The 21,700-nt window shown below is 38.6% G+C and overlaps 1 protein-coding gene across 2 annotated transcripts in view; it reads left to right on the top strand.

Moving 5' to 3' along the window:
* The first annotated feature begins 19,699 nt into the window (after nt 1-19,699).
* The window catches only part of CKAP5 (cytoskeleton associated protein 5), a 74,558-nt gene continuing 72,557 nt past the window's right edge, over nt 19,700-21,700 (top strand). For both annotated transcript variants that reach the window (XM_024133123.2, XM_055078777.1), the window contains exons 1-2: nt 19,700-19,789; nt 20,283-20,476. In XM_024133123.2, the coding sequence (XP_023988891.1) occupies nt 19,733-19,789; nt 20,283-20,476 (251 nt within the window). In that variant the 5' untranslated portion in view covers nt 19,700-19,732. The remainder of the gene's footprint in view (nt 19,790-20,282; nt 20,477-21,700) is intronic.

Raw genomic sequence — 21,700 nt, 5'->3', positions numbered from 1 at the left:
TTTTTTTTTTTTTTTGCGGTACGCGGGCCTGTCACTGTTGTGGCCTCTCCCGTTGCGGGGCACAGGCTCCGGACGCACAGGGTCAGCGGCCATGGCCCACGGGCCTAGCCGCTCCGCAGCATGTGGGATCTTCCTGGACCGGGGCACGAACCCGTGTCCCCTGCATCGGCAGGCGGACAACCACTGCGCCACCAGGGAAGCCCTAGAGCCCCCTTTTGAAGATACGGTGATCATCTATTAGGGAGAGTCCAGTTAACCCTCTTCCCCACTGATACGAATAGCACGGTGTGAAAGAGTCAGCTCTTTACCCCTCTCTGAAGGAACTGGTGGGAGGCCACCATCCCAGGACTACTACAGCAAGCCCACCCAAGTTTGTTGAGATAACCTACTAGAGGAGCAGTTCGCATTTCTGGCCCCCTGATGATGCAGAATACTACAAGAGGATAACACTTGTCCTTGTTAATGAGAATTACTTGGAGGTAGTGAGATTTTTTTTTAATTAGAGGGAAAGGCTTGTCATTTTTGTTACTGGCTACTTAAGTGATGAGATTTTGTCTGGCTTGGCCAAGTAATAAAATTTAAAGTTTTCTGTGACAGTTACATAGTTGCTATGCTTCTTTAATCCAGTTGGCCTTCTTAGACATAGCTTGAGTAAAGATTTCTGGGCATGTATGTGTATTTTTGTCTTATCCTTGTTTTATAATTATTTCCTTTTTTGAGCAAATTTACATCATTCTTTATTGGTCGTTCAAAGGGGTTGCTTTTTGAGTGGGCAGAATTTTTCCTCAAACTTCCCTCAGACTCATTCTGTGTTTCTTCAGTTGCATTTCCTTAGCCAGAAGTGAGAGTCCAGGAATGGTAATCAGATCTAGATCTCTTGTGTTGTGATAGTGAAGAGCTTTTGAAGGTCAGGAGCTTGAGAATTAGCCATAAAATAGTTTCACTGTCATAGCTTCTTCCCAAGTAGAAAGCTAAAACAGTATGTTTAGTAGCTGTATAACTATTCTTATAAGATGTCGTGGTACAGGAATTTAAAGTAAAAGGACACTACACATGGACCCTTGAGTGATGGGGAAGAGTGGTGGGTGGACTGAGAGATAGGAGACAAAGGTTCTAGCCCAACTCTAACATTCCTGATGACTTAATCTCCCTGTGCCTTACTTTTAGCTGGTTGATGAATGAGAAACTGCATAGATTGCAGGGGTCTATATGTTAATGATAGTACATAATGCACACTTAAATATTGAACACTAAATTGAAATTTATTCTAAGTTCAGAGTTTATTCCAAGCTGTATCTTTATGTATGTCTTTGGAAACATTTCTTAACCTCTGGTCTAAAAATAAATACATCTAAACCTTCTTCAGCAGTAGTGTGGACTTTATGGTACTTGAGCTCTTTGGAAGACATTTTAGATACAGCAGTGGTATAAAATGATAATATTTCCGTGGAACAAATTTATTTTAGCTGGCTCCCTTGCCTTTTCCTCTGTTTTAGGCTAGGGTAAAACCTCCTGAGAGTGCCGAATAATTTGAAATTTCTGAGTATTTGTAGTATTGACTAGACTGAACCATAGCAAGCATCATATACAGGTCAAATTAATTTTATTAATGCTTCTCTTTGTTGGCAATTTTATTTACTCTTAAAGCATCAAACCTTTCTATGTAATGAAGACTTGGTTTCATACGTCTATGTTTATAAAATCCAGAACCCTCTGTTCATTCCTGGTGCCACATTTCCAGCCACTTGCAGATCATATTTCTCAAGTCTAAAACCAAACTCATCATATTCTTAATCTCTCCTCCACTCCCCCAAAACAAACAACTCAGAACTTTCTTCTGAGATTTTTCTGTCATTAGCACCACTGTTCTCCAAGTCATGTAGACTGGAGCCTCCTACTAGGTCTCCTACATCCTTAGTTGCTAAGGCTTATTGATTCTGCTTCTTTAATGTAATTCCCTTCAGTCTCTTCTGCTCATCCTTTCCATTCCTAGGAGTCTGCTTCTATTTATCTTTGTCCTTGAGTACTGCAATAATTTCCTATCAGGATTCTACTTTCTCTCCCTTCCAATTCATTCTGCATAGATTTATCTTTCTAAAGTAATTAGGATCATGTCATTGCCCTGCTTCAGGTCATCAGCTTCCTCTGCTGTTTAGCTTAATATTCAAGATTATACATGATTTGACCCTAGTCTGTCTTTCTGGTCTTATGCTTAATAAATGGAGCCATTTAGTGTTCCCTAAACATGCTTAGTACTTTTCTACTTCCAAGACTTTGCCTTTCTCAGCCTAAAATATCTCTTCTCCACTCCTGGTTTTGTTTTTGTTTTTATTTTTTTAAATCTACCTATCATTTATCACTGAGCTCAGATGTCATCCTTTCTATGAGATTTTTCACTGACCATCCCTTGCTCACGGGTGGTTGATCCTGTCTTTGAACTCCCTTAACCCTTATTTGTCTCTTGCTTAGGGCACTTTCCACATGTAATACATTTTGTATTATGGTTATTTGTTTAGACATCTACTTTTACTCCTGTGAACTCCTTGAGTCATCATGGTTTACCCATAGGGAAATTCATCAAATGAATGCTTTAGGTAAAATTGGAATGGAGTAACTCCTTAGTGTTAGATCCTATTATTAGAAAGGACTCTAACCTTTACAGCCAGCCCATTCACATGTAAAATGATTGGCAACTTTAACAAATAACTCTTATCTCCTAAGGACTTCTGTTAGTAAACTTTATTATTTTGTTTGTTTTTTAAACAGTTTTAATGAGATATATAATTTACATACCATTCACCCATTTAAAGTGTACAATTCACTGACTTTCAGTATATTCATACATTTGTGCAGCCATCACCACAGTCAATTTTAGAACATTTTCATTACTCCAAAAAGAAACCCCACACTCCTTAACACCCTTCTAATATCCCCAGACACCCCAATCATAGGCAACCTCTCATCTACTTTCTGTCTCTATAGATTTGCCTATTCTGGACATTTTATATAAATGGAATTATATGTGGTCCTTTGTAACTGACTTCTTTCACTTAATATAATGTTTTCAAGGTTCATCCATGTTGCAGCATGTATCAGTACTTCACTTCTTTTGTGTGTGTACACATAACATAAAATTCACCATCTTAAGCATTTTTAAATATATAACTCAGTGGCATTAAATGCATTTGTAATGTTGTGTAGCTACCACCATCCATCTCCATAATTCTTTTCATCTTGTAGAGCTGAAATTTTATACCCAGTAAACAGTAACCCGTCATTACCCTTCTCCATCCATCTGCTGGCAACAATCATTCTACCTTCTATCTCTATGATTTTGACTACTCTAAGTACTTGATATAAGTGGAATCATACACTATTTGTCTCTTTATGGCTGGCTTAATTTCACTTAACATGACGTCTTCAAGGTTCACTCAGGTTATAGCATGTGTCTGAATTTCTGTCCTTTTTAAGCTGAATGATATTCTTTTGTATGTGTATACCACATTTTGCTTATCCATTCATCCATCAGTGGTCACTTGGGTTGCTTCCATATTTTAGCTGTTGTGAGTAATGCTGCTATGAACATGGGTGTACAGATATCTCTTCAAGATCCTGCTTTCGATTATTTTGGGCATATACCCAGAAGTGGAATTGCTGGATCATATGGTCATTCTGTTTTTAATTTTTTGAGGAACGGCCATACTGTTTTCCACAGTAGCTGTACCATTTTACATTGTCACCAACAGTGTACAAGGGTTCCAATTTCTCCATATCCTTGCCAACATTTGTTGTTTTCTGGGTTTTTGATAGTAGCCATCCTAATAGGTGTGAGGTAATACTTGTCGTTTTGATTTGCATTTCTCTAATGTTTGTAATCTTGAGCATCTTTTCATGTGCTTATTGGCCATTTGTCTGTCTTCTTTGGATAAATGTCTAATCAAGTTCTTTGCCCATTTTTAAAAAATATTTATTTATTTATTTATTTATTTGGCTGCACTGGGTCTGAGTTGTGGCACATGGGATCTTTGTTGCCGTGTGCAGGACCTTTAGTTGCAGCATGCGGGACCCAGTTCCCAGACCAGGGATCGAACCCGGGCCCCCTGCACTGGGAGCGCAGAGTCCTAACCACTGGACCACCAGGGAAGTCCCTCTTTGCCCATTTTTTAATCAAGTTGTTTGCTTTTTTTGTTGTTGAGTTTTAGGAATTCTTTATAGTACTTAATTTTTATTACTGAATCATATTCCATTCTGTGGATTTACCATGTTTAATCTATTTATCAGTGGATAGACATTTGGGTTGTTTCCACTCTTTGGCTATTATGAATGTTAGTTTGGTTTTAATTTGCTGTGTATATTGAAAACAGCACTACATTTCTCTAAAGAGATCATTCAGGCCTTTAACTTGTGTGACTTTTCATGAAATTGTTGGTTTATTCTACATGTATTCCGTTTTATGAACTCTGAGGGTCCTCTTCATTACTTCCTGAATATGTTCTGAATGTCCCTAAGGCCTTTACTTTCCTTTGTGATAATGGCTAGTTAAAATTTGCAGATAGAGGCAAAGTTTAACTTACAAATAGGTAGCCACTTTAATGACTTTCCCCTACCGTCCCCCCAGCAAATATTCTAGAATTATAGTTATAAATTTAAAACTAGTATGAGCTATAGAAATTATAGTCTACCACCCTTTTGTTTTTTTATTAATCTCAATAAAAGATTTTCCTTTTCAGCTGGTAGAGTCAGTATTCAATGGAATAAGGGTTGTGAGGGAGAAGGGTCGGACTACATGGATAACCCCAAATTATAATTAAAACTGTCGTCATTTCTTTCTTACGCAAAGACGGGTTAACAGTGTTCTGAGGCCCAACTGGGTAGTTAGGCTTGATTATTCGGCAGCTGCTGATTAGGGATGATTCCCCCTTACCAACTAACTGTATTTTAAATTTCCCTAAATTACCTAAGTCCGTTGGAGGCAAATAAACTTGTCTTTCACATATACTCTCATTTGCTCTTTATATTTTTATTGAGTTAAGTAATCACCAAAATAATTCTTACTATTTATACTGTAGAGTGTGAATAGATTTCACTATAGATAATGTAGAAACCATATGTAGGTAAGTTGTAGGAATTTCACCAAACTAGGTATCAAGAAATCTCTTTTAGGGATTTCCCTGGTGGCACAGTGGTTAAGAATCCGTCTGCCAATTCAGGGGCCACGGGTTCGATCCCTGGTCCAGGAAGATCCTACATGCTGTGGAGCAACTAAGCCCGTGCACCACAACTACTGAGCCTGTGCTCTAGAGCCTGCAAGCCACAACTACTGAGCCTGTGTGCCACAACTACTGAAGCCCGCGTGCCTAGAGCCTGTGCTCTGCAACAAGAGAAGCCACCGCAATGAGAAGCCTGTGCACCTCAGCGTAGAGTAGCCCCCGCTCACCGCAACTAGAGAAAACCCGCGTGCAGCAACGAAGACCCAACGCAGCCAAAAATAAATTTAAAAAAAGAAATCTCTTTTAGACCATTCTCCCCTTCTTAAGTGACCTTGGGCAGGACGCTGAACCTCTTTTTCCCCATATGTAAAAAGAGGATAATGATACTTTATTTATTTGACCCTTGTTTGTTTTTTTTTTTTTTTTTTGGTGGTACGTGGGCCTCTCCCATTGCGGAGCACAGGCTCCGGTCGCACAGGCTCAGCGGCCATGGCTCACGGGCCCAGCTGCTCCGCGGCATGTGGGATCTTCCCGGACCGGGGCACGAACCCGTGTTCCCTGCATCGGCAGGCGGATTCTCAACCACTGCGCCACCAGGGAAGCCCTGTTTGACCCTTTTGAGGATAGAGATTAATAAGACAAAAAGCTTTTGCTCAAGAGAATCTTATAGTTTAGTAAGAGTCATATAACTAAGAATAATATGAAAAGAAAGAAACTAAACCTGAATGAGATAACAGCGTGCTTGCATTTACATTATGAAATACATAGAAAATGAATGATTGTAAAAATACATGTAAAATATAAAGTGCTACTGAAATACAGGATGGGTGTTAACCATTATTTTAACTAGGGACTTTGAGATGATTGTAAGCAGTGCCCTAAAGTCTTTTTTTTTTTTTTTTTTTTTTTTTTTTACAATTCTACATTCACATTTATTTATCTAATACAATGGAAATACAAAGGAGAAAATAAAGTCTCAATAAGTAAAGGACAGAGCTAGCTTTTTTCAACTTTTTAAACCTTTCATATTTTACTCTTAAAACTACTGTTGTCCAACAACATTTATGTATCACAGTGTTTCCACATCAAAACTGATGGCAAAGTTACATGTCCTCAGGGAATGCCGTAAAGTTTTTGATCATAGAATTTGAAAGGTTGTATGTAGATCAAGAGATTTTAAGCTGGGTTAGAATTCAGGGACTCTGTAAATTTGTATGGAAAAATAATTACATCTTTATTTGCACTAACCTTTTAACTGAAATTTCTTTTTCTTTTTTTTTTTGGTCTGTGTTGGGTCTTCGTTGCTGCATGCGGGCTTTCTCTCTAGTTGCAGAGAGCGGGGGCTACTCTTCATTGCAGCGTGCGGGCTTCTCATTGCAGTGGCTTGCTTGTTGTGGAGCATGGACTCTAGGCGTGCGAGCTTCAGTAGTTGTGGCACCCGGGCTCAGTAATTGTGGCACACGGGCTTATTTGCTCCGCAGCATGCGGGATCTTCCCGGACCAGGGATTGAACCCCATGTCCCCTGCATTGGCAGGCGGATTCTTAACCACTGTGCCACCAGGGAAGTCATAACTGAAATTTTGACATTTTCGTCAGTTAATAATGTAGGCAAAACTACAATAATATTATAAGAACCTATGCCTTTGTTACCAATAGAAATCATTTTCATAATCATGTTATGTAGTATATAAAAATATTTTTATTCATAACTTAAGAATTACAGTAGTTATTAAATCTGCTAGATTTTATTTAATATATTAATGGAGAAACCCATATATTCACATTTCAAAATATTTTGATAACTATATTTCACCATAACTATATTATATTCAACATACATAACTATTTCAACATAACTGATATAATATGATCATATATTTTATGCATTAAACAATATTCTGAGGTGCCTATAGACTTGCTCTTTTAATACTATAAAATTCCAAAATAAAGTCAACTGTAATTTAGAAATGAAATAAATTCAAATTTGGGATGCCAAATAATGATAGTAAATTGCTAACATTTTTTGAGCCCTTGCTAGATGCCAAGTACCTAGTCAAAGAGTGTTACATGTACTGACTCATTTAATCCACACAACAATCCTCTGAGGTATGTATTATTATTCCCACTTTACACACAAGCATGCTGAGGCAATATATATTTGGCTAAGTAACTTACCCAAGGCCTCAACCTCGTTAGTGGTGGTTTTGAAGATACAGAATTCTTTTAATTTTTTTTAAGTGTAGATTTACAGCCAGACATAGAAAGTAATAAAGTTTCCCTCAAGTAACAAAAACTCAAATTTGATAAGACTGTTAACTGCATTTTGGATTATTGTGGGTTTTTTCTTTCCCCAGCATACATTAATTGATCATTTTATATGTGTCAGACACTGTACATGGTGGTCTAAGGGGCTCATCTACCTGTCCTGTAGATGCTCGTTTCATCTAAACTCTAACCTGGGGCTCTTCTCACTATGTACTCTCCCTCAGTACTATCATCCACACCCTTGGTTTTAATTACATTTATCTATTGATAACTCCTAAATTTTTATCTCTCTCTTGAACACCAGGCTTGAATCTCCAGCTGCTTCCCACATCTACCCTTGTCTAGTGTACATGTCAAACTCAGCTTGCCCAAAACTTCATTTTCATCCGTGTCTTACACTCCTTCTACAGTCACTCAATAAAGACAGTCCTTGACATTCCTTGTATCTCTAAAATCCATCCCCTTTTCTCCACCTGCATTGCTACTACTCTAAGTTCCAGGCCATCATCATCCTTCATTTAGATTACAGCCTTCTAACTGATTTCCCTCCATTGTTAACTGCTTTCCAAGACATTCTTTACATTGCTTTTATATTTACATTAGATAGTCTTTGAAAAATGCAAGTTTGGTAGCATATGAAATTTTCCTGTCTACAGTCCTTCAAAGTCTCCTTCTACCTTTGGGAGAAAGTCTAAATTCCTTAACATCGCTTACAAGACCTTCCAGGGTCTGATTTGGACTACTTTCTAGCCTTACTCTCTATACCCCTTTACTTTTCTTGTTGCATTTTATACTTTAGCCTTGCTGAACTTTTTTCAATTCCTCAAACCACTATAATAAAAGAAGTTAGAATAGATGTTATGGCAGTTTCTAAACACTTACCTCTATTTCTGTACTCATCTCTGAATGATAAGTTTGTGAAACAGCACAAGTCTTTGGACCACCCTTTTAGTAGATTTAAACTACAGTATACCACATGGATGAATTTTACAAATGAAACATTGAATGAAAAAAGCAACTTATGGAAGACTACAACATTTTTCTAAGGTTCACAAACAAGCACAGTTAATTTTGTTTAGGAATATGTGACTGACTACAGCATAGAACCAAGTGAACGTTAGGAAAGTGCTTCAGTGGTAAGAAGGATGGGGTAGGAAAGAAATGCACAGGTGCAATAATAATATTAGTAGTATCCTAATGTTCAGTTTGGGTGGTAGGTCAATATATCAATTTTATTGTAATGCTTCCTAACACATATATTGTATATATTTTCTTATATATGTAAAAAATTAAATTGTAAAATTAATTTTTAAATTAAAATAATTATGGGGAGGGCTTCCCTGGTGGCGCAGTGGTTGCGCGTCCGCCTGCCAATGCAGGGGAACCGGGTTCGTGCCCCGGTCTGGGAGGATCCCACATGCCGCGGAGCGGCTGGGCCCATGAGCCATGGCCACTGGGCCTGCGCGTCCGGAGCCTGTGCTCCGCGACGGGAGAGGCCACAACAGAGGGAGGCCCGCATACCAAAAAAAAAAAATAATAATTATGGGGAAAAATTAGTGAAGTCCTTTTTTTCTTAGTATATTGATCCTGGAAAAAGATAAAGACAGAGCAGTAGTCCTCAGTGTCACACGTCTACACAAAACACTATCCATTATATCAGTGGCTGGGAAAGTTGTTTGTGTTTTTTTAAAATATATTTATTTATTTTTAAATTTTTGGCTGTGTTGGGTCTTCGTTGCTGTGCGCAGGCTTTCTCTAGTTGCAGTGAGCGGGGGCTACTCTTCTTGCGGTGCACAGGCTTCTCATTGTCGTGGCTTCTCCTGTTGCGGAGCACAGGCTCTAGTCGCGCAGGCTTCAGTAGTTGTGGCTTGCTGGCTCTAGAGCTCAGGCTCAGTAGTGGTGGCGCATGGGCTTAGCTGCTCTGCGGCATGTGAGATCTTCCCAGGCCAGGGCTCAAACCAATGTCCCTTGCATTGACAGGCAGATTCGTAACCACTGCGCCACCAGGGAAGCCCTGGGAAAGTTTTGGTATGAAGCAAGGCTTTCCTTTGAATGGAAAGCAGCAAAATCATAAACACTAATTTTTTTAAAAACTGAAGCTATGAAGTAGTAGAAGCCATTTCAGAAAATATAGCACAATGACATCAATATTTTATTTTAATTTTTTTTGAAGATTTTTAATCACAGTTTCAATTTCGTTACTTGTGATTGGTCTGTTCACATTTTCTATTTCTTCCTGGTTCAGGAAGGTTATACCTTTGTAATAATTTGTCCATTTCTTCCAGGTTGTCCATTTTATTGGCATAGAGTTGCTTGTAGTAGTCTCTTAGGATGCTTTGTATTTCTGCGTTGTCTGTTGTAACTTCTCCTTTTTCATTTCTAATTTTATTGATTTGAGTCCTCTCCATCTTTTTCTTGATAAGTCTCGCTAAAGGTTTATCAATTTTGTTTATCTTCTCAAAGAACCAGCTTTTAGTTTTATTGATCTTTGCTTTATTTCATTTATTTCTGCTCTTATCTTTATGATTTTTCCTTCTACTAACTTTGGGTTTTGTTTGTTCTTCTTTCTCTAGTTCATTTAGGTGTAAGCTTAGATTGTTTATTTGAGATTTTTCTTGTTTCTTGAGGTAGGCTTGTATTGCTATAAACTTCCGTCTTAGAACTGCTTTTGCTGCATCCCATAGGTTTTGGATCGCGTGTTTTCATTGTAATTTGTCTCTAGGTATTTTTTGATTTCTTGTTTGATTTCTTCAGTGATCTCTTGTTTATTTAGTAACGTATTGTTTAGCCTCCATGTGTTTGGGTTTTTTACAGTTTTTTCCCTGTAATTGATTTCTAATCTCATAGCGTTGTGGTCAGAAAAGATGCTTGATATGATTTCAGTTCTCTTAAATTTACTGAGGCTTGATTTGTGACCCAAGATGTGATCTATCCTGGAGAATGTTCTGTGTGCACTTGAGAAGAAAGTGTAATCTGCTGTTTTAGGATGGAATGTCGTATGAATATCAATGAAATCTATCTGGTCTATTGTGCCATTTAAAGCTTGTGTTTCCTTATTAATATTTTGTCTGAATGATCTGTCCATTGATGTAAGTGAGGTGTTAAAGTCCCCCACTATTATTGTGTTACTGTCGATTTCCTCCTTTAGAGCTGTTAGCAGTTGCCTTATGTATTGAGGTGCTCCTATGTTGGGTGCATATATATTTATAATTGTTATATCTTTTTCTTGGATTGATCCCTTGATCATTATGTAGTGTCCTTCCTTGTCTCTTGTAACATTCTTTATTTTAAAGTCTATTTTATCTGATATGAGTATTGCTACTCCAGCTTTCTTTTGATTTCCATTTGCATGGAATATCTTTTTCCATCCCCTCACTTTCAGTCTGTATGTGTCCCTAGGTCTGAAGTGGGTCTCTTGTAGACAGCATATATATGGGTCTTGTTTTTGTATCCATTCAGCCAGTCTGTGTCTTTTGGTGGGAGCATTTAATCCATTTACATTTAAGGTAATTATCGATATGTATGGTCCTATTACCATTTACTGAATTGTTTCGGGTTGTTCTTGTAGGTCTTTTCCTTCTCTTGTGTTTCTTGCCTAGAGAAGTTCCTTTAGCATTTGTTGTAAAGCTGGTTTGGTGGTGCTGAACTCTCTCAGCTTTTGCTTGTCTGTAAAGGTTTTAATTTCTCCATCAAATCTGAATGAGATCCTTGCCGGGTAGAGTAATCTTGGTTGTAGGTTTTTTTCCTTCATCACTTTAAATATGTCCTGCAACTCCCTTCTGGCCTGTAGCATTTCTGCTGAAAGATCAGATGTTAACCTTATGGGGATTCCTTTGTGTGTTATTTGTTGTTTTTCCCTTGCTGCTTTTAATATGTTTTCTTTGTATTTAATTTTTGATTTTGTAGGTCCTTTTCTTCTCTTATGTTTCCCACTTAGAGAAGTTCCTTTAGCATTTGTTGTAGAGCTGGTTTGGTGATGCTGAATTCTCTTAGCTTTTGCTTGTCTGTAAAGCTTTTGATTTCTCCATTGAATCTGAATGAGATCCTGGCCGGCTAGAGCAATCTTGGTTGTAGGTTCTTCCCTTTCATCATTTTAAATATATTGTGCCACTCCCTTCTGGCTTGTAGAGTTTCTGCCGAGAAATCAGCTGTTAACCTTATGGGAGTTCCCTTGTATGTTATTTGTCGTTTTTCCCTTGTTGCTTTCAATAATTTTTCTTTGTCTTTAATTTTTGTCAGTTTGATTACTGTGGGTCTCGGCTTGTTTCTCCTTGGGTTTATCCTGCCTGGGACTCTCTGCGCTTCCTGGACTTGGGTGGCTGTTTCCTTTCCCATGTTAGGGAAGTTTTCGATTATAATCTCTTCAAATATTTTCTCAGGTCCTTTCCCTCTCTTTTCTCCTTTTGGGACCCCTATAATGTGAATGTTGTTGCGTTTATTCTTCTAGGTCTTTGTTAAACATTTCTTGCATCTTCTCTATCTTTGCCTCCATTCTTTTTCTGAGGTCCTGGATCATCTTCACTATCATTATTCTGAATTCTTTTTCTGGAAGGTTGCTTATCTCCACTTCATTTAGTTGTTTTTCTGGGGTTTTATGTTGTTGTTTCATCTGGTACAAAGTTCTCTGTCGTTTTATTTTGTCTGTCTTTCTGTGAATGTGGTTTTCCTTCCACAGGCTGCAGAATTGTAGTTTTTCTTGCTTCTGCTGTCTGCCCTCTGGTGGATGAAGCTATCTAAGAGGCTTGTGCAAGCTTCCTGATAGGAGGGACTGGTGGTGGATTGAGCTGGGTGTTGGTCTGGTGGGCAGAGCTCAATAAAACTTTAATCCGCTTGTCTGCTGATGCATGGGGCTGGATTCCCTCCCTGTTGGTTGTTTGGACTGAGGCGACCCAGCTCTGGAGCCTACCCAGCTCTTTGGTGGGGCTAATGGCAGACTCTGGGAGGGCTCACGCCAAAGAGTACTTCTCAGAACTTCTGCTGCCAGTGTCCTTGTCCCCACGGTGAGCCACAGCCACCCCCAGCCTCTGCAGGAGACCCTCCAACACTAGCAGGTACGTCTGGTTCAGTCTCTAGTGAGGTCACTGCTCCTTCCCCTGGGTCCCGATGCACACACTACTTTGTGTGTGCCCTCCAAAAGTGGAGTCTCTGTTTCCCCCAGTCCTGTTGAAGTCCTGCAGTCAAATCCCGCTAGCCTTCAAAGTCTGATTCTCTAGGAATTCCTCCTTCCATTGCCGGACCCCCAGGTTGGGAAGCCTGACATGGGGCTCAGAACCTTCACTCCAGTGGGTGGACTTCAGTGGTATAAGTGTTCTGCAGTTTGTGAGTCACCCACCCAGCAGTTGTGGGATTTGATTTTATTGTGATTGCGCCCGTCCTGCCATCTCATTGCGGCATCTCCTTTGTCTTTGCATGTGGGGTATCTTTTTTGGTGAGTTCCAGTGTCTTCCTGTCGATGGTTGTTCAGCAGTTAGTTGTGATGCCGGTGCTCTCGCAAGAGGGAGTGAGAGCACGTCCTTCTACTCCACCATCTTGAAACAGTCTCTCACTTTGCTGTATACCTGGAGACCGGGGCACGAACCCATGTTCCCTGCATCGGCAGGCAGACTCCCAACCACTGCTCCCCACCAGGGAAGCCCGAAGCTCAGGTTCTTGATGTCCCATCGCAGAAAGAATTCAGTGAGAGACAACGTGATAGGTAAGAAGTGGATTTATTTATAGAGAGAAACACACTCCACAGACAGAGTGTGGGCCATCTCAGAAGGTAAGAGTGGCCTTGGGAGAAACACACGCTACAGACAGGGTGTGGGCCACCTCAGAAGTTGAGAAAGGCCGACATCAGTATTTTATATGAGGCAGTTAAGTTAGATAACCTTTTTCTTCATGTTTCGAAAAGCAAACAACAAGAAAAAAAGTATTGCAGAGAATTCATAGAATACCAACAATTGAATATTATTGTTCACATTCTCTTGGCTGGAAAATGTTTTAAAAACTTTCATTGACTGTTTCTCTTTGAAAATCAGATAGGAAAGATTGCTTTTGCAGCTCAAACTTGTGCCAAGAAAGTAACATTAGAGGTTTTTTTTTTTTTTTTTTTTTTTGTGGTATGCGGGCCTCCCTCTGCTGTGGCCTCTCCCGCTGCGGAGCACAGGCTCCGGACGCGCAGGCTCAGCGGCCATGGCCCACAGGCCCATCCGCTCCGCGGCATGTGGGATCCTCCCAGACCGGGGCGCGAACCCGGTTCCCCTGCATCGGCAGGCGGACGCGCAACCACTGCACCACCAGGGAAGCCCCATTAGAGGTTTTTAACCCAGGTTGCATATTACAATCACTTAGGAACTTAAAAAAATATATATTTTTATTGAGGTGAAATTCATATAACATAAAATTAACCATTTTAAAGTGAACAATTCAGTGGCATTTTGTACATTCACAATGTTGTGCAACCACCATCTCTGTCTAGTTCCAAAACAGTAACATTTCCATCACATCACAGTAAGACTCCTTACCCATTAAGCAGTTTCTCCCCACTCCCACTCTCTCCCCCTCTCTATTCAACCCCTGGCAACCACCAGTGTCCATCTGTCTCTATGGATTGATCTATTCTGGATATTTCCTATGAATGGAATCATATAATATAGAACCTTTTGTGTTTGGCTTCCTTCACTTAGCATCATGTTTGTGAAGTTCATCCTTGTTGTAGCATGTATCAGTAAGTACTTCATTTCCATTTATAGCTGAGTAATAGTCCATTGTATGTATGTTTCACAGTTTGTTTATTCATCCATGGATAGACATTTGGGCTGATTTTTGGCCATTGTGAATAGTGCTGCTATCAATATGCATGTACATGTACTTGTTGGAGTACTTGCTTTCAATGCTTTCAGTTCTTTTAGTTGCTGTATAATATTACACTCAGTGAATATACCACTATTGATTCATTCTCTTTTTGATGAACTTGTAAAAAGTGTTTCCAACTTTTGACTTTTCTATGAACAACATTGCTATGAATACTCTCATACAGGTCTTCTGGTGCAGTTGGCATCAATTTCTAGGGTATGTACCTAGGAATGGAGTTGCTGGATAGTAGAGTATGTGCATTTTCAATTTAAATAATGCCATACTATTTTCCAAACTGTTGTCCTATTTTATCTCTCACTATTGCTGTATTAGAGTTCCTGTAGATTTGCTATTAAGGTTTGACTCCTGCTCTAAAACACACTGCTATTGTTTCACAGAGTCTTGGGGATTTTGAAGAGAAGTCTTAATGAAAGTTCCATTTACTCTAATAAACTTTTACAATTCAGTCTCTAGTAACTTTCCCTGGGATATTTCCTACATTTTAATGAGAGGCAACAAGTTGTAAAGAAGAGGCATAGACTTGGAATCTTAATGTGATCTCACAGCCTGTTAGTTTTGTTGTTTTTGGCAAGTTACTGAATCTTTGTGAGCCTAGTGTGTAAAGTGGGGAGAATATCTTTCTTTCGTGTAGTTGTTGTTAGTATAATGAATCAACATGTTCTAAAAGTAGTTTGCACAGTGCCTGACTCATAGCAGATACTATCAAGGCATATATTCATTAGACAAATATTTATTGAAGACATATTTTATGTCACACCAGGACTGGGGATGGAAAGATTAAGCAAGATCCCTTTTATGTTATTTATAACATTGAAAAACTTGAAACAATTTAAATGTCCAGTGTTAGGCTTGGTAATTATGGTACATTCATAAAATGGAGTGTAGTGCAGCCTTTAAACATCATGTTCTCCAATATGAGGAAATGTTTGTGACAATGTAAGAAAAAAATTACAAGAGGATTAGCCCTTTTTCATATAATTTATATACTGCATGTGCATTGAAAAAAATCTGGAAGGGTTCAAGTGGATACATTTCAGTGTTCATTGTGGTTACTAATTGATAGTGAAATTGTATTTTAATGCTTTCCTTCCTTATATATTTTCTATACTTTCCAGATTTTCTACAGCTAACATAGATTACATTTTTTAAAAAAACAAATTTATTTATTTATTTTTGGCTACGTTGGGTCTTCGTTGCTGTGCGCGGGCTTTCTCTAGTTGCAGCGAGCGGGGGCTACTCTTTGTTGCGGTGCGTGGGCTTCTCATTGCGGTGGCTTCTCTTGTTGCAGAGCACAGGCTCTAGGCATACGGGCCTCAATAGGTGTGGCTCATGGGCTCTAGAGCGCAGGCTCAGTAGTTGTGGAGCACGGGCTTAGTTGCTCCGCAGCATGTGGGATCTTCCTGGACCAGGGCTCGAACCTCTGTTGCCTGCATTGGCAGGCGGATTCTTAACCACTGCGCCACCAGGGAATCCCTCATTTAGAATTTTTATTAACTTTTTTTGTTTACTTTTTAAACGTTCTATTAATGGAATTAAATGGGCGTTTGACCAAAGAATGAGATTTTTTACTTTCGTTGGTTTACACATGCTAAAATAATAGTCTCAGAAGAGCCTTTTTGTCTTAAGAGACAGCTTGGGTGCTAGAGTTAATAGATACCGATTTTTGTCTGACCAGGAATTACTCTTAATTCTAAGGAGAAACTGGAAGCACAATGGGAGATGACAGTGAGTGGGTGAAACTGCCGGTTGATCAGAAATGTGAACACAAGGTAAGACTTTTCTGGAACTCAAATTTCAGTGTCATTGGCTTGTTTTGTCAGCAGTTATACTGTATAGTATAGTATAAAGCTGCCTGATGATTACACAATACAACTGGAGAAACAGCCTACTTTGGAGATTAGGCAGTTTCAGCAGGAATATTTCTTATGTTTGAATTGTTACATCTTTAATGTCATATTACAAAGAAGTAATGACTAATACTTGGATACAAAATGGGATACATTTATAGTGGCCTGTTTATGAATTCTAGAAGGCCTTGACAGAATATCATATATATTAAACACTTATAAGAAAAAGTTTATTAGCTAATCTTTAAAAAAAAAAAAAAAGCGCTATCTGGATTTCTTAAACGCTGTTTTTGTTTCTAGTCTGGGGTCCTTTGTTCAAATTACCTGATATAAGGTAGTCATTCCACCCCCCAACGCTAATGGTAGATAATAATGTTTGAGAATATTTATATTAATAACACTTTTCCTATGCAAATTAACCTGGAGAAATTGAGATTTCCCCCCTCCTCTTTCTCACTTTTTATAGATGTCTCACATTGTGAGTCAGCAGTATAGGGCAGTTCTTACAAAACCATTGAGCTAATATTAAAATATGGAGTATACCAAAAACCTAGTTATTTCTAGCATCCCTTCTTTCCTAAGGGGAGGGTGTAAACCCTTGGTGCAACCCATGGACCATCTGGAAGGCACCCTAGATGTGGGTATAAGGGGCATCCTTAAATTTTTATTATTCTGAGTTTGGGTATGTTTGGGGGGAAGCAAAACCATGAAGAATTCTCAGCAGTGAATACTCACTCAGGTAAGATGCAGGTACAGTTCCTAAAAGAAGGAGTAGCAGCAGGTTGGCTGCTTCATGGACCAGAGTAATGATGAAGTGTTTTGAATATAGCAGGTAGTAACATAATAATGCCTAAGAATTTTACTTCTTCCATAAGTGAAGAATCATTGTTTGACCTAGAATCACCTATAAACATGGTAAGAGGTGGCATAAAAGTACAAAGAATATTCTTGAGGTGAGGCAAAAGGTAACTTATGTTTTCTGTGTAGAATATACAGAAGAAAAAAAATAATTTTATTATACCTCACAGGTAGACTATGTAATCCAAGATAATACACTCTTTTTTTTTTTTTTTTTTTTTGTGGTATGCGGGCCTCCCTCTGCTGTGGCCTCTCCCGCTGCGGAGCACAGGCTCCGGACGCGCAGGCTCAGCGGCCATGGCCCACAGGCCCATCCGCTCCGCGGCATGTGGGATCCTCCCAGACCGGGGCGCGAACCCGGTTCCCCTGCATCGGCAGGCGGACGCGCAACCACTGCACCACCAGGGAAGCCCCATTAGAGGTTTTTAACCCAGGTTGCATATTACAATCACTTAGGAACTTAAAAAAATATATATTTTTATTGAGGTGAAATTCATATAACATAAAATTAACCATTTTAAAGTGAACAATTCAGTGGCATTTTGTACATTCACAATGTTGTGCAACCACCATCTCTGTCTAGTTCCAAAACAGTAACATTTCCATCACATCACAGTAAGACTCCTTACCCATTAAGCAGTTTCTCCCCACTCCCACTCTCTCCCCCTCTCTATTCAACCCCTGGCAACCACCAGTGTCCATCTGTCTCTATGGATTGATCTATTCTGGATATTTCCTATGAATGGAATCATATAATATAGAACCTTTTGTGTTTGGCTTCCTTCACTTAGCATCATGTTTGTGAAGTTCATCCTTGTTGTAGCATGTATCAGTAAGTACTTCATTTCCATTTATAGCTGAGTAATAGTCCATTGTATGTATGTTTCACAGTTTGTTTATTCATCCATGGATAGACATTTGGGCTGATTTTTGGCCATTGTGAATAGTGCTGCTATCAATATGCATGTACATGTACTTGTTGGAGTACTTGCTTTCAATGCTTTCAGTTCTTTTAGTTGCTGTATAATATTACACTCAGTGAATATACCACTATTGATTCATTCTCTTTTTGATGAACTTGTAAAAAGTGTTTCCAACTTTTGACTTTTCTATGAACAACATTGCTATGAATACTCTCATACAGGTCTTCTGGTGCAGTTGGCATCAATTTCTAGGGTATGTACCTAGGAATGGAGTTGCTGGATAGTAGAGTATGTGCATTTTCAATTTAAATAATGCCATACTATTTTCCAAACTGTTGTCCTATTTTATCTCTCACTATTGCTGTATTAGAGTTCCTGTAGATTTGCTATTAAGGTTTGACTCCTGCTCTAAAACACACTGCTATTGTTTCACAGAGTCTTGGGGATTTTGAAGAGAAGTCTTAATGAAAGTTCCATTTACTCTAATAAACTTTTACAATTCAGTCTCTAGTAACTTTCCCTGGGATATTTCCTACATTTTAATGAGAGGCAACAAGTTGTAAAGAAGAGGCATAGACTTGGAATCTTAATGTGATCTCACAGCCTGTTAGTTTTGTTGTTTTTGGCAAGTTACTGAATCTTTGTGAGCCTAGTGTGTAAAGTGGGGAGAATATCTTTCTTTCGTGTAGTTGTTGTTAGTATAATGAATCAACATGTTCTAAAAGTAGTTTGCACAGTGCCTGACTCATAGCAGATACTATCAAGGCATATATTCATTAGACAAATATTTATTGAAGACATATTTTATGTCACACCAGGACTGGGGATGGAAAGATTAAGCAAGATCCCTTTTATGTTATTTATAACATTGAAAAACTTGAAACAATTTAAATGTCCAGTGTTAGGCTTGGTAATTATGGTACATTCATAAAATGGAGTGTAGTGCAGCCTTTAAACATCATGTTCTCCAATATGAGGAAATGTTTGTGACAATGTAAGAAAAAAATTACAAGAGGATTAGCCCTTTTTCATATAATTTATATACTGCATGTGCATTGAAAAAAATCTGGAAGGGTTCAAGTGGATACATTTCAGTGTTCATTGTGGTTACTAATTGATAGTGAAATTGTATTTTAATGCTTTCCTTCCTTATATATTTTCTATACTTTCCAGATTTTCTACAGCTAACATAGATTACATTTTTTAAAAAAACAAATTTATTTATTTATTTTTGGCTACGTTGGGTCTTCGTTGCTGTGCGCGGGCTTTCTCTAGTTGCAGCGAGCGGGGGCTACTCTTTGTTGCGGTGCGTGGGCTTCTCATTGCGGTGGCTTCTCTTGTTGCAGAGCACAGGCTCTAGGCATACGGGCCTCAATAGGTGTGGCTCATGGGCTCTAGAGCGCAGGCTCAGTAGTTGTGGAGCACGGGCTTAGTTGCTCCGCAGCATGTGGGATCTTCCTGGACCAGGGCTCGAACCTCTGTTGCCTGCATTGGCAGGCGGATTCTTAACCACTGCGCCACCAGGGAATCCCTCATTTAGAATTTTTATTAACTTTTTTTGTTTACTTTTTAAACGTTCTATTAATGGAATTAAATGGGCGTTTGACCAAAGAATGAGATTTTTTACTTTCGTTGGTTTACACATGCTAAAATAATAGTCTCAGAAGAGCCTTTTTGTCTTAAGAGACAGCTTGGGTGCTAGAGTTAATAGATACCGATTTTTGTCTGACCAGGAATTACTCTTAATTCTAAGGAGAAACTGGAAGCACAATGGGAGATGACAGTGAGTGGGTGAAACTGCCGGTTGATCAGAAATGTGAACACAAGGTAAGACTTTTCTGGAACTCAAATTTCAGTGTCATTGGCTTGTTTTGTCAGCAGTTATACTGTATAGTATAGTATAAAGCTGCCTGATGATTACACAATACAACTGGAGAAACAGCCTACTTTGGAGATTAGGCAGTTTCAGCAGGAATATTTCTTATGTTTGAATTGTTACATCTTTAATGTCATATTACAAAGAAGTAATGACTAATACTTGGATACAAAATGGGATACATTTATAGTGGCCTGTTTATGAATTCTAGAAGGCCTTGACAGAATATCATATATATTAAACACTTATAAGAAAAAGTTTATTAGCTAATCTTTAAAAAAAAAAAAAAAGCGCTATCTGGATTTCTTAAACGCTGTTTTTGTTTCTAGTCTGGGGTCCTTTGTTCAAATTACCTGATATAAGGTAGTCATTCCACCCCCCAACGCTAATGGTAGATAATAATGTCATTAAATTTTGTTTTGTTTCAAAATACTTTTCTTTTAGCTGTGGAAAGCAAGGTTAAGTGGGTATGAAGAGGCCCTGAAGATCTTCCAGAAAATAAAGGATGAAAAGAGCCCAGAATGGTCCAAATTTTTAGGATTGATCAAAAAATTTGTGACTGATTCCAATGCAGTGGTTCAGTTGAAAGGATTAGAAGCTGCACTTGTTTATGTTGAAAATGCCCATGTAGCAGGAAAGTAAGTAGTTTCTTTCCAACTATTCTGGTAAAAACCCCTGTCTCGTGCTACATGGATTAATTTATGTATATTTCTGGATCACTGTGCTTAGTTATTAGCACTTTTAGAGGATATTCATTTCTTAACTTTCATAGCTCCTTGACACTTGTTTTTCATTTCAGTCTTTATCTGCTTTCAGAAGTCTAAATGGTACAAGAGATCTTTAGAGAGGAGCAAATTAGAAATCAGATCTTGAGTTTTTACCTTAAGGTTTGATGAGCAAGTGCTTTTCCTTTTGAGACTTTTGTATGAGAATTACTCCAAGAGGGAAAATCTTTTGTAACTTTTAGAAGAAACTGAGGTGGTTAGCAAAGACGTCAAAATTTCACTGAAAACATTTGGGCATTACTTAAATCTTTTTCTACAATGGTTCCAGGCTGGGTGATCTTAGAATCACATCTTTCTCCCTATGGTCATTAGGCATTTTTATCTCTTAGGAGAGGTAATGCAAACTAAATAACCTCTGTAACTCCCAGCTTATTGGATGATAGAGGTTTCCAGTCACCCCAGTCTCCCATATCTGATAAACCTGACTTTTCTAATACTAGTCTTTATGTCACTGAAAGGGGCCCTCCATACAAAAAACAAAAAAACAATGGGGACCCTTGACCTAATTGCACAAAAAATATATACACACATCCCTAGATATCTGCGTGGAAATTGGTTCCAAGACAGAAGTCCCCACCCCTACGCCCTAAGATAGCAAAATCTACAGATGCTCAAGTCCCTCACATAAAATGGCCTAGTATTTGCATATAACCTACATACACTCTCCTGTATACTGTAACTCATTTCTAGGTTACTCTCAATACCTAACACAATGTAAATGCTGTGTAAATAATTGTAACTATAATATAAACAATGTGTAAATAGTTGTTGGCTGCATGGCAAATTTAAGTTTTGCTTTTTGGAGCTTTCTGGAATTTTTTTTCCCAAATATTTTTTATACAAGTTTGGTTGAATCCGCAGATGAGGAACCTGTGGATAAGGAACCCACCAATATGGAGGGCCAACTGTACTTGACTCACCCCAAAAATTATACCAAGAAAGACAGTCATTAATTTGACGGTTTTGTTAACCAGCATCACTGAGTTCCCCTTGCCATCAGTGAGACCATTGCTTTTTTAATTTCATTTTTCTTCTGATACTAGAAACTTTTTTGACAAATGCTGCATCTAATTCCAA

The sequence above is a fragment of the Physeter macrocephalus genome, chromosome 16 (assembly GCF_002837175.3).
Source record: "Physeter macrocephalus isolate SW-GA chromosome 16, ASM283717v5, whole genome shotgun sequence".
Classification (NCBI taxonomy): Eukaryota; Metazoa; Chordata; class Mammalia; order Artiodactyla; family Physeteridae; genus Physeter; species Physeter macrocephalus.
Note: the sequence above shows the minus strand (reverse complement) of the source record. Positions and strands in the feature narration are given on the sequence as shown.